Here is a 12,600-nt window from a genome sequence, read left to right on the forward strand (position 1 = left end):
CATTCTTTGGAACTCTGCATTCAAATGGGAATATCTTTCCTTTTCTCCTTTGCTTTTCGCTTCTCTTCTTTAGAACAGGATAGAAATAATCTTTCTCATTCTACATATCCAGTACAGTGCTGGCCCAAATAAGATGCTAATAATTCATGGTTAACCATGAACTTGTATTGAAGGTCAAGTGTTTTCTCATTTAATCCTCACACCATCCCTCTTAGATATTATTATCCCCATTTTACGCATAAGAAAAGGTTAGCTCAGCGAGCTAAAGCAACTTGCCCAAGGTCACACAGTAATAAGCCTTGGAGCTAACCTACAAATCCAAGCATTCTGAGTCTAGAGCTCATGTGCTAAATGTTAGTTGGGCAAATATATAGTTAATAATCATGTGGGCTAGCTTTTGGCAAGCTTGGCTCTGGCATCTACTGTTTAGGCTAAATTCTGAGCCATCTTCATAGTTCTCGAGAAATAGTGCCAGTTATACTGCTCAGTGCCTGGGATCTTCCAGCACTGGGGAACCTAGAGACTATGCTTCCCCACTTGGCTCCTGGAGGCTCTCATTTTCAGCACTTAATCCTGGGCCAAGTCTTTCTACCTCTTGTGGTGATGTGAGAGCACCTGGTTTCAACTTGAACTTCCCCTGGGAGAGGTGGCTTCAGAGTGTTGAGAGAAGAGACCCTTAGGCGGCTGGTGCAGGGATGGCAGATCAGGAGGGGCTGGTCAGTTTTCAAGGGAGCAAAGGAGGCTATTTCTTTTGGGGGCATGGAAATCAGGAGGTGGGGGACAACAGGAGGAAGGAGTGCTCTGTGGCAGAAGGACTCCTTGACACTTTACTTGTTTATTTATTTATTTTGTGTGTATATATTCATAGCTGCTTTTTAATAGCCCTAAACTGGAAATACTCAGATGTCCTGCAATAGATGAATAATTAAACAAATTATGAAGACAGCACCTTCAGATTGAAGGCAGGAGGAGAAGGGGATGACAAAAGACGAGATGGTTGGATGGCATCACTGACTCAATGGACATGAGTTTGAGCAAGCTCTGGGAGATGGTGAAGGGTAGGGAAGTCTGACATGCTGCAGTCCATGGGGTCACAAAGAGTTGGATACAACTGAACAACAACAATCCTTGGACTTGCCAGGGTGGTCACTGCTTATGGAGGGCCCTTCTTGGTTTAGAGGACATCTACATCCATTGACACAAGGGGGCTGGAGTGGATGACTTTATACATCCCCATTCTATACAATTATCCCTCAGATTCTTTCCACAAAGAAGCAACCCCCTTTAAATTGTCTGCTTTCTTGACTCGGGGAAACAGGGAAAGTGGGGGCCTTCCACAGAGTAGCTCCTGATGAATACCTCCTGACACTTTAATGTGAAAGAGTTTAGGGAGAAAGTAAGTGTGTTCTTGGCCTGCTCTCCCTCCATAACTTTCCAGCCATGATTTGCAGCGTTCTGTCCACCATCACAGACATAGCCAAAGTCACAGCTCAGCAAGTACAGGGCAGAGAAAGCAAAACCATCACAAAGGTAGATGGTTCCCTGAGCCGTGTGGGGAGACCATGGAGGCAAAGGCCTGGTGTCTGACATCCAGGAGAACCTGTGCACTGGGCCACAGATCTTAACTGCTTCTGCCTCTCAAAGTGCTTGTCCTACCAAATGCTTTTGCAGAAACCCAGAGTGTGTGTGCGTGTTCAGTCACTAAGTTGTGCCTAACTCTTTGCAACCCCCTGGACTGTAGCCTGTCAGGCTGCTTTATCTATGGGGTTTCCCAGGCAAGAATACTGGAGACGGTTGCCATTTCCTTCTCCAGGGGAACTTCATGATCCAGGGATCAAACCTGCATCTCTTGTATCTCCTACATTGCAGGCAGACTCTTTACTATTGAACCACCAGGGAAGACCAGCTAGTGATAAATGTGCTGTGTTGTGCTTAGTCGCTCAGTTGTGCCCGACTCTGCGACCCCATGGACTGTAGCCTTCTAGGCTCCCCTGTCCATGGAATTCTCCAAGCCAGAATACTGGAGTGGGTAGCTGTTCCCTTCTCCAGGGGACTTTCCCAACCCAGGGATTGAACTCAGGTCTCCTGCACTGCAGGCAGATTCTTTACCTTCTGAGTCAGCAGGGAAGCCCAAGAACACTGAAGTGTATAGCCTGTCCCTTCTCCATCAGATCCTCCTGACCCAGGAGTTGAACCAGGGTCTCCTGCATTGCTGACAGATTCTTTACCAGCTTAACCATCAGGGAAGCGCAGCCATAAATATTGCAAATAAATAAATAAAGCAAGGTACAAAAACCCTGGAAGGAGGTAGGCTGCCATTTTAGAAAAAGTAAGGAAAGACTTTAGGAGAGAGGCCTGAATGACATGAGGGAGGAAGCAATGTAGATTTCTGCAGCTGGAGCTTTAGGGCAGAAAGAAGAGCTGGTCTAAGTCCTGAGTCAGGATGGTGTTTATGCAAAGAACAGCCAGAGGGCCAGTGTGACTGGCTTAGCATGAACAAGGGAAGAAGGATTGAGGAGACAGCCAGCAGCCAGTGTTTGGATTTTCTTCTAAGTCTGATGTGAAGTTCCTGGGCTTTTTAGAGCTAGAGACCGCTAAAAGTTTAATTTGGGCTGTTATACAAAGAACTGACTGTGATGCCATGGTTGGGGTAGGGGATGGGGGAAGTAAAGAAAGAGGGAAAATAAAAGTTGGTGAAGATTGCCATGGGTCAGACGAGAGATGAGAGGGGATGAATGATCTGGGGTGGGAAGGTGGTTGAAAGTGGTTGGTTTCTGGCTGTATTTTAAAAGTAAAGCTCACAGAACTCAGTAATGGGTCGGCTACGAAGCACTCAGCTTGATGACGGGATAATTGAAGGGAACACTGAGGGAGCTGGGAGGAACAAGAGGAGGAGCAGGCTGGGGCGGGGGTGGGGGTAGTTCAAATCAGAAGTGTGTATGTTCCTGATGGACAAACGTTTTGAGAATGTGGGGAAGTGACACAGCCTTTAAGAGGAGATTGCCAAACCGAACTACAGGAGAAGATTCCAGAAGTAGACTTGAACCAAGTGGAAGGCCCTGGAGCCAGGAGGAATCTGGACTCCAACCTCCAGGAATCACATTTTACCCCTCCCTACAATCATGGCAATAATTCATTAATCCTCACGCCAGCTCCATGGAACAGCTCCTCTTACTGTCCCCATTTCACAGACAAGACACTGAGACAAAAAGTTGAAATTGCTCATCCAAATTCATGCATCCGATGAGGATGCTCAGGGGCGTGGCTCTCTGGCCTGTGGACAGAGCCCCTCAAGAGGGCCACGGAAAGCTCTGTGCTCCGGACACCTGCCCCTGTGAGCAGTGCCCAGGCGGCCTTTCTGGAACTAAGACTCGTTTGGAGGAGTAACTAGTGCCTCCAATCTCCACAGTAACGATGGCTCTGTGTAGGAGCTTCCCCCTGGAATAGACCTTTTTTATTTTTAAGGCATTGATCCTGCCCCAGGGTGTTTTCCAGAACTTGCACTGCTCCCTAATTACCTAGTAATGCTGAGGGCTTATGAAAATGCTGTCATTTGTGGGAGAAGGGGAGGGAAGAATGAAAGAAGGGTGGGGGGGGAGAAGACAGAAAATGCTGTTAAACCTGGCAGAGCTCCAGTGTGGGTAATTACATTCTTCGGGGTGGTACTCCTGCCACACACAGCCTGCAGAGTATTTTGGGAGCCTTCTGCAGGAATTGTGCTAATAACATGAAAAATATTATCATTATTAGTTTTTTTTTTTCTATGTCTTTTAAAATGGGGCCTTTCGAAAGCCACAGAGGCACCCTCTCTCGGATTGCATTTTTTCCCAATTTGTTAGCTGTCAGCGATCTATTCTCAGATCATAAATTTGATGGCTTCTCCCACCCTTGAATTGTTTTACACTAGAAGTCCAAAACAGTCAAGCCAGAAGAGACTTTAGCACAACCCCCCATGTTTTACAGATGGAGATGTGAGCCCAGGGAGGGGAAGGGGCAGGCTGATGCCACCCCAGGAAACAGGAGGCAGAGAGCAGGGGTCTGCCCAGGCCTCCTCCCTCGTCTCTTTCTTCCTCCGTGCGTCTCTGCTGTCAAATGCATCAAATGTGGCATGTCAGAGCCAAAACAATAGGCAGCCATCACATGAGGGACTCTTGCCATTTTACAGATGAGCAAACAGAGGCCCAGAGAGGAGATGAACTTGTTTCCCAATTTGACACTGGGACTGGTAGTTGCCTTCCACTGAACTAGAACTGGCACTTGGTAGCCTGTGGGCCAGATCAAGCCCAGAGACAATTCCCTCTATTCTTTGTTTTTCCTGCCCAATGCAATTAAGTTATACTTAATATTGTTAAAAAGCAAAAAAAAAAAAACAAAAAAGCAAATTTAGGGTTGCCGGGGGAAGGGATAATTAGGGAATTTGGGAAGGTCATATACACACTGCTTTATTCAAAATAAATAACCAACAAGGACCTACTGTATAGCACATGGAACTCTATTCAACGTTATGTGCCAGCCTGGATGGGAGCAGGGTTTGGGAGAGAATGGATACATGTATTATGTATGGCTGAGTCCCTTCTCTTTTCACCTGAAACTACCACAACACTGTTAATCAGTTCTATTTTAACACGAAATAAAAAGTTTAAAGTTTGGGAGAAGAAAAGAATTATCAACAAAACCTACTAAAAAAAAATGAAAAAAACAAACAACAACAAAGAATAACCCCCATAAAATCCATATTTCTGCTCTCTCTTAAAAATGAAAATTAGGTCTGTCCACACTGGGCCTACACTTCCTTATGGCAACCGTCAGCTGCCTTCAAGCCCTGCGACCACCTTTGGACCCAGCGCCTACGCCCTATTCTCTCTGCTCTCATTGCCTTCTCCCCAACTCGAGGCTCATTTCATTCATCTCCCTGCTTGGCCCAAAGAGGCATTTGAATGTGAAATCCCTGCCCAACTCGATTCTCTTTGGTTTGCGGTATAAGCCAAAGCCAAATAAATGATTTGAGGCTATTTTGGCCACATGGTGGTGGAACTTACAGTATGCCAAAGAAATGAACCAGGATAGGTCAGAACTGACTTGGGGGTGGTGGCCATGCTCTCTCTGGGGCACCATCTGAGCAACATTAGGAGAGCTTTTCCACTGGCCTGTCAGCTGGACCCCCTCCATGAGATACTGGTCCATTTCGACTATTCGGAACACCCATCTTCAGGGATCCCACTTTAAAATGTGAAAAGCCTTGAAAGAAGATGAATGAGTTTTTCTGCGATGTAATATAACAGAGAGGGAGACTAGAATGGGATGCTGGTGTCTACTGCTTGGTGTGCTAGTTGTTATGTGCCCTTAAGGAAGGTGTTTCAATCTCAGCGCTACTGATACTTTGGACCAGGTAATTGTGTTGGGGGCTGTCCTGTGTATCATAGAATGTTGAGCAGCATCCTTGGCCCCCACCCACCAGATGTCAGTCACAGCTCCCCAGCTGTGAGAACCAAAAACATCTCTAGACATTGCCAAATATTCCCAGGGCAGGGAATGGGAAATCACTTTCCATTGATAACTATTGTTTTAAGCTAACCATCTAGCCACCCTGGGCCTTACGTAATCTGTAAAATAGGTTCTAATTCCTGTCCTTGTGGGGTTGTTGGGAGGATGAAGTGAGATGAAGGATATACAAATGCTGTGTCAATCACAGTTTATCACTTATCTGTAGGGTTGGGTTGCCATCAATCATGACACATTATGAACAGTCAAGTCTTCCAGACTGATATCGGGGATGGCAAACAGGATCGGGAGCTACCGAAGAACAGTATAAAACAAACCTAATGAAGGATAACATCAGAACATGCTGCTCAGGGATGTATGATATGTAGTCCTAACCTCTGAGGCTGAGATATAAGAAAAGCACCTCCCACCCACAGTCAGTCTCTTCTTCCTCACATTCATTCCTGGTCATGTAACTATCACACTAGTAAAAAACGTCCCACGGCTATCTGTGGCCTGCCAGTAATTCAGTGGCTTCTAAATCCTGACCCTGACCTCTCTGAAGTCTCACATTTCCCTACCTTCTCTTTCCAGTCTGTGCCACTGGCTTCAGGCTCATGGAGCATATGGCATCCTCACCCGCCTTCTGCCCCTGCACGTGCTTTTTCCTTGGTTTGAGGTCTTCCCTCAGCCCTCACTTTCTGCCTGTCATCTCCTCCTTACCAGCTCAGCATTTCTGAAGCGCTGCCGGCTCCCCACAGACAGACATATTGGTTACTTCCTCCCTTGCTCCCCTGTGTGGAGTTTACATTTCTATTAGAGCACATTCATGGCTGTCTTGGATGACAGTTGGCCGGGTTCCTCTGTATTCCTCTTCCACCACATTCACCTGCCTTGAGGCAGAGACTGTGTCTGATTCCTTTCCATAACCCCTTCGCCTGACTCCCTAATGGACATAGAGAAAGTTCTCCATCAATGTTTGAGTTAGAAATAGGATAAAGAGTTGACCCTAAATGCAATTTGACCTAGAAGCCCAAGCTTGAGATATGTAAGCTCCAGGTTTATCTGATGACTGAATAATTATGTATTTAATAGGCCAAAGAGAGCTGCTTGACCATATTTGAGCAGGGCCATGGCACAGTTAGAGCTATATTTTAGGAAAATCCATTTGACTATATGATTTATAATGGTCATCGAAAATGCATCATTTTGACTCCTTTAAGTTCCTCTGCCCCAAAGTAAGCAAAACAAGTCTTACCCATTACAGGTAGACCTTGAGTTTTTGCTAATTAAACCTTGCAAAGGGCTTTGAGATCTTGCTCTGAAAGGTGACAGAAGTGTGAAGCTTTCAGTGACAGCCTAATTATTATTATTACCAGGCACAAAGCTCAGAAAAACTTAAAAGATCCCCAGATACCATTCAAAATAGTAAGAGACAAAATATGCAGTTGGAGAAATTTTAAGATGGAATCCTTGCATCACAGACTCTTCCTGCTGTCAGAAACTTTAGAGGGTTCCTAATCTGTTCTCATACCTTCCCAAGCTGATAATGACACTACTTCTATGCCCCTGCCCAGCTCTTCCTGCTTTTGGAGTCTGAGGGTTAACAGCTTGGGCCTGATGGTAGTGTTTCTTGTGTTCAAATCCCAATCTTTTCCCTGTTAACAGTGAAACGGGTAAATGATTAGGCCTCAGTTTCTTTACCTATAAAAAGGGGATTTGATTACCTGCCACAGGCATTACTGCACAAGTAAATGATGCATGCCACACTGCTTAGTAGGGTACCTTGCTGTTGTTTAGTTTAAGTTGTGTCTGACTGTTTTGTGACCCCATAGACTGTAGCATTCCAGGCTCCTCTGTCCATGGGATTCTCCAGGCAAGAATACTGGAGTGGGTTGCCAGGCCCTCCTCCAGGGGACCTTCCTGACCCAGGGATCAAACCCACATCTCTTATGTCTCCTGCATGGCAGGTGGGTTCTTTACCACTGACCCATCAGGGAAGCCCAGTATGGTACCTGGCCCATGGGAAAGAATAAACAGTAGCTATAAAATCACTTGAGCTAAGTAATATATGTGAAAGTGCAGAGAAAATCATAAAGCATCCAACCTCTAAGTTGTTCCTAGTTTAGGGGCTCCATGGAACAGTCAGATATTTCTTGCAAACCCCAGCCCTTGTAGCTGTCCTGTATGTGTATGTGATTATGTAATCTTGGTGAGGGAAGAGAGGAGTTTTTTGATAAAATGGCCTAGTCAAGTGGCAAAGCAAAACTAGGTTCAAAGTCTATTATTCTCTCCTGTTCTAACCGAGGAAAAATGTGGTTTCCTTTTCTTGGATTTTCAACTGTTGGGTGGGAGTTCTGACCAGGACAGTGGGCAAATTGCCCAGAGCATTCAAGTTCATAGGTCGAAAGGTATGCTGGTGCTGAAGGTCCAGATTCCATCTTAACAAATCTATGTCTTTATGATTTAATTCCTGGAGCCTTGTTTGTTTCTTTTTTTTTTTTTTCATGGACACTTCCCAGGGCTGGTGTAAGGAGAAAGTGAGGCAACCCTGTGAAGTCGCTTCAGAAACTGTAAAGTGCTCTGTGACTGCTCAGATGACTGCTATGCAAACTCACAGGACTGCCCTGAACACAGCTGTCTTCTTTAGGGACTGTTTCGGCAAAAGCCCCTGTCCGGGAGGTCTAGGGAGTTCCAGCTTACTCTGGACGTGACCAACATCCAGAGATCATTGAAAGAAGCCTGGCTCCTCTCACTAGAATCCCTGCAAAATGACTCATGTAATTGCTCTGTGTAAGTATCCTTAGCCTTTATTGTACACCCACAAGATTTGGATGCTGTAGACTCCTGTGGAATGCAGAGGAAGGGGGAAGGGGGCTTATTTAAAATGCAGAGGATTGAGGAGACCACCAATCCCACTTGTAAAGGCAGCAGGGACCACTGAGTGTCCAAGTCAAGACACCTGCCAATCATTCCAGACCCTCAGGTCTGTCTTTCTAGCATTCCTCCCAGCGTGGGGGGTGGGGGTGGGGGAGCTTCTTTCCTTTAAAGTTCCTAGCAGGGCTTTCTAGGGTCTTCCCCTCAGGAATTAGTTGTAGGAATAATTGGGCCAGTGGAGTGCAGGAGATATATCCAGCACAGCTCTCGCACTCCTAGAAAAGTGACCTAGATCAAGCAGCAGGTGGATGCAGGACTACTGTGGGGACCCCCTGCCACCTACTGATTTACAGCTGCACCCACATTCCCAGTGGCTTCTGCTGGCTGGGGGGCTGTGGGGGCCGAGAGAGCTGAGGAAGGCGGGGGAGGGTGAAGAGGACTGGTAGGGCTGTCCCTTTCGGGAGCAAGCTCCAGGTATCACACCCCCTCACCTGCCCACCCCCCCATCAGCACACCCAGCCTGGAGGCGCAGGTGAGGATGGGGAGGCAGGGGGCCACGGGGAGAGGAGGTCAGCTGCAGATCCAGGGAGCTGGCTTGCTGGTGGGTATTAGCATAGAGCTGGCTGCCTCTGTGAGAGTGAGGGGGAGAGCGAGGGAGCAAGGGAGGGAGTGAGAGGCAGGCGGCGAGGAGAGGAGAGCAGAGCAGAGGGGGAGCGGCGCTCAGCTCGCAGGAGGACAGGCTTCTCTTTTCCATGCTCAGTTAATCTGGCTGTCAGTTGGTGTTAACACTGCAGTTTAAGCGCTCGGATTCCAAGGGAAACAGACAAACCTCGCAGAAGGCAGGCAGGAAGCAAGCGAGGAAGGAAGGAACGGCAGGAGGAAAAGAATCCGCCGAAGAGAAAGAGGAATAAAGGGAAGGGGGGAAACACCAAATCTATGATTGGACCTGGGCTTCTTTTTCGCCAATGCAAAAAGGAATATGCAGCACATTTTTGCCTTCTTCTGCACCGGTTTCCTAGGCGCGGTAGTAGGTGCCAATTTCCCCAACAACATCCAGATCGGTGAGTGAGAGGGGCAGCCTGGGGTGGGACTTCATGGGTCTGGACAGTTTTTTGAGGGGGAGGGGGCTTGTGTCCTCTCCCACCCCCACTATGGGTGTTGTGCTGGGTTATCTACCCCAAGCTGCCCAGCAGCGATGCGAAGGCTGGAGCAATGGTGTGGGGAGGGGGCTCCTCTGGATGGGATATGGGGCAGAGAAGGAGAGTATGCTCTGTCTCTGTCTCTGTCTCTCTCTCTCACACACACACACACACACACACACTCACACACACAGGTCCTCACACACCACTCACACTCTAGGCATGAGCATGTGAAATGGAGGAATCACTGCTTTGGAAGAAAAAAAAAAAATCAGGCTCTAACAAGGAAAGAGGTGGTAGGTGTTTAAAGAGTTAACTCCATGGCTTGGTAGATGGTGCCTGATTTCATTTATTTATATAAATATGTGTGGTGTGTGTATTTCTGTGTATGATTATGTATTAAATATACACATTTATATTTGAGAAAGGCAGTGATTTCTCCTCTGGGGGAGGGGAAAGAGACCCTCTAAAAGAAGGAGTGAAGGATGCTGGGTTCATTGCACCCACTAAAATAATCCTAAAAAGCCAACCCCCACCCCAGGTGAAGGGGGCTCTCTCTCCTACTCTGGACTCTCCTAGCCGCCTCTGTCTGCTGTCTGCCATGCTGCGCTGGGGGTTTCCGCTCCTCCAATTCTGGAACTTCCTAGCCTGTTTTTCTCCCCCTACTCCTTCAATCACCCACTCCTCTTAGATTTTCTGTCCACGAGATGGTCTGCCTTTTACACACACACACACAAACACACACATCCACATGTCCCTCTCCCCTCCTCTCAGCTCTCCCTATCACTGAGCTCCAGCCTCGCAACTTGGAGGCAGGTTTCAACATGATGCCGCATGCTTTTTTGTCCCCCATTTCCCTTTCCTGGTTGTCATGCTTCTCAAAGAGGACCCCCACCCTCCCTGAATTTATGGGACAGCGCATGGATACTGCTTCTCCCAATAATAACGGGTGAAAGCCAAACAAACAGGAGCGGTAGCACCAATAATGACGCGTGTCCACAAGGGCTCGGGGAATTCAGTATGACCAGCATCTCAGGGCTGTTTGTGTCCGGGAATCCAGCAAACTGCTTTGCTTGAAGGTATCTTGCTGGGTCTGGGTTGTTTACTCTCTCCAGATAGGGGCAGGGCTCCACTAGGGAAAGTTCCCATTCCTAGGAGTTTGTGTTCCTTGTGAGCATGTGTGTTTGTGGGGCAATGTGTTGAAGGTGGTCTTCTGTTGGGCACACATGTGCTCCTGTACTCTTTTGGCCTTTCCAGTGGGCTGGCTCTGAGGATAGCTGGAATAGCCACGGAGCAACTTGCTTTGTTTCCTGACACCTGTTAAGCTATATCCTGAAGTGTGTCTGTGTGTGCGTATTAGTGCCTTAGACGCAAAACAAAACTTCCTGCCTCCAGAGACACTTCTCCTGCAGCCCAGCCTATAGCCACCTACCTCCCCACCCCCACCCACTCTCCTTCATTCATTGCAGGGGAGGAGGCAGACTGGGAAGTGTTTGGGGTGTGGTCATCTTTGGGGGGAGGGTGGAGCATCAGAACCCAGAAGGAGTTTTTTGTTTTCACTCTTTAAAATGGAGGCATATGACCATGGGTAAATCATTTGCTCTTACGAGTGGCATTCTTTATGCTGGTGCTTATGTCTTACCCATACTTTGCTGATTGGAAATACTTGTCTTAAGATATGTGGACTTGCTTTCTCCAAGTGCATCTGTGTATATTGCCATGGATGTATAAATGCATGAGATGTTTTGTGTACGTATCTATGGTATGCTTATTTATGTATCTCTGCAGATTTTTCATCATATTTAGCCCCAATTTGATTTCAAATGATTGAACCATTGTTTTCATTTTCACATAAAAGGTTGAAATGTTAAGTTATAGAACACACACTGAAAATATCACTGTCACCAGATAGTACTTCATTCTACTTGCACTATCTCTAACAAAAGCCTTACAATTTATTTACTGGTTGTTAAACACAAACACACATCTACTGTATAAGAAGTTAGAAATGCATCATATTGGGATTGGGATTGGGATTCCTCAGGAATCTCAGATAAACTTCTATGTAAACACTCACTATAGTTCAGTCTCTGGAAACTGCTGATTTCAATTCGTAGAAACGCAGTTTAATTTATTTACATGTCAACAGTAAATACGAAGGTAAGGTGTGTACTCATGTTGCTTGCAACAGGAGCCCCACCAGGCACCTCTGGTTCTGCTTTTTGCTAGAATAGAATGCTAGCATCCTCTGGACATTCCTAAGCCCCCACATCTTTCAAGTCCAAGGTGTTACCATGCAAATACACACAATGGCAACCCCTTATGTAACAAGTCACTCCTGGGCTCATGAGTGATGAAAGAAGCAGCAAACCCTCTGTGCAGATAATCAAGAGTTGTTCAGAGGAAATGAATAAACTGTAGAGGACTGGCAGACAGGTCTTGCCAGGTCAAAGACTACAAGGGTCAAAGTCAAAAAAAGGGTTATAGCGCTGGAGAAGCTCCCAGGGTCCCAGGGTTAGGGTTCACTCTGCAACATGCATTAATACTACTTCCTGTATGGCTCTCTAATGAGAAATGGGTCTGATACAGGAAAAATTAGACACGGCTAGGGTTTACGTGCATACCAGAGCACAGGCTGCCTAAGTGGTCGGCTTCAGAGAGAGGAAGAAGAGAAACAACACTATTCTCCTGTTTTCTCTGACCCGAACTGAGTTGAGGGGTGAACAATCAACTCACTGGGCAGAATGACAGATAATTAGAGGCTTTATCAATAAAAGCTCACCTATAGAAGTTGAAGCCCCAGGGTTCAGTCAAGTCCATGTGAATTCTGATCCCCAAAATCAGGCAACAACTAGCGACTCTGACCTGGGGAGAACAAATGGGCCCATCTGGGGTGGCCTGTTGAGGAATCAAACTTGTCTAGCCCAGATACCATGTTGCATTTTCTTTCTTTGCAGGGGGATTATTTCCAAACCAGCAGTCACAGGAACATGCCGCTTTTAGATTTGCTTTGTCACAACTCACAGAGCCCCCAAAGTTGCTCCCCCAGATTGATATTGTGAACATCAGCGACAGCTTTGAGATGACCTACAGATGTAAGTAA

General features: G+C 46.7%; 2 protein-coding genes across 6 annotated transcripts in view; one reads left to right on the plus strand and one right to left on the minus strand.

The window, feature by feature from the left end:
* LOC145508725 (uncharacterized) overlaps positions 1-12,600 on the minus strand; it is a 617,339-nt gene that overhangs the window by 123,402 nt on the left and 481,337 nt on the right. The gene's annotated exons all lie outside the window — the stretch shown is intronic.
* The window catches only part of GRIA1 (glutamate ionotropic receptor AMPA type subunit 1), a 337,441-nt gene continuing 332,812 nt past the window's right edge, over positions 7,972-12,600 (plus strand). For all 4 annotated transcript variants that reach the window (XM_081495905.1, XM_081495904.1, XM_081495906.1 and 1 more), the window contains exons 1-2: positions 7,972-9,419; positions 12,455-12,592. In XM_081495905.1, coding sequence (XP_081352031.1) covers positions 9,338-9,419; positions 12,455-12,592 — 220 coding nt within the window. In that variant the 5' untranslated portion in view covers positions 7,972-9,337. The remainder of the gene's footprint in view (positions 9,420-12,454; positions 12,593-12,600) is intronic.

This window comes from Giraffa tippelskirchi, chromosome 6, assembly GCF_054371585.1.
Source record: "Giraffa tippelskirchi isolate mGirTip1 chromosome 6, T2T-mGirTip1v1.2.pri, whole genome shotgun sequence".
Classification (NCBI taxonomy): domain Eukaryota; kingdom Metazoa; phylum Chordata; class Mammalia; order Artiodactyla; family Giraffidae; genus Giraffa; species Giraffa tippelskirchi.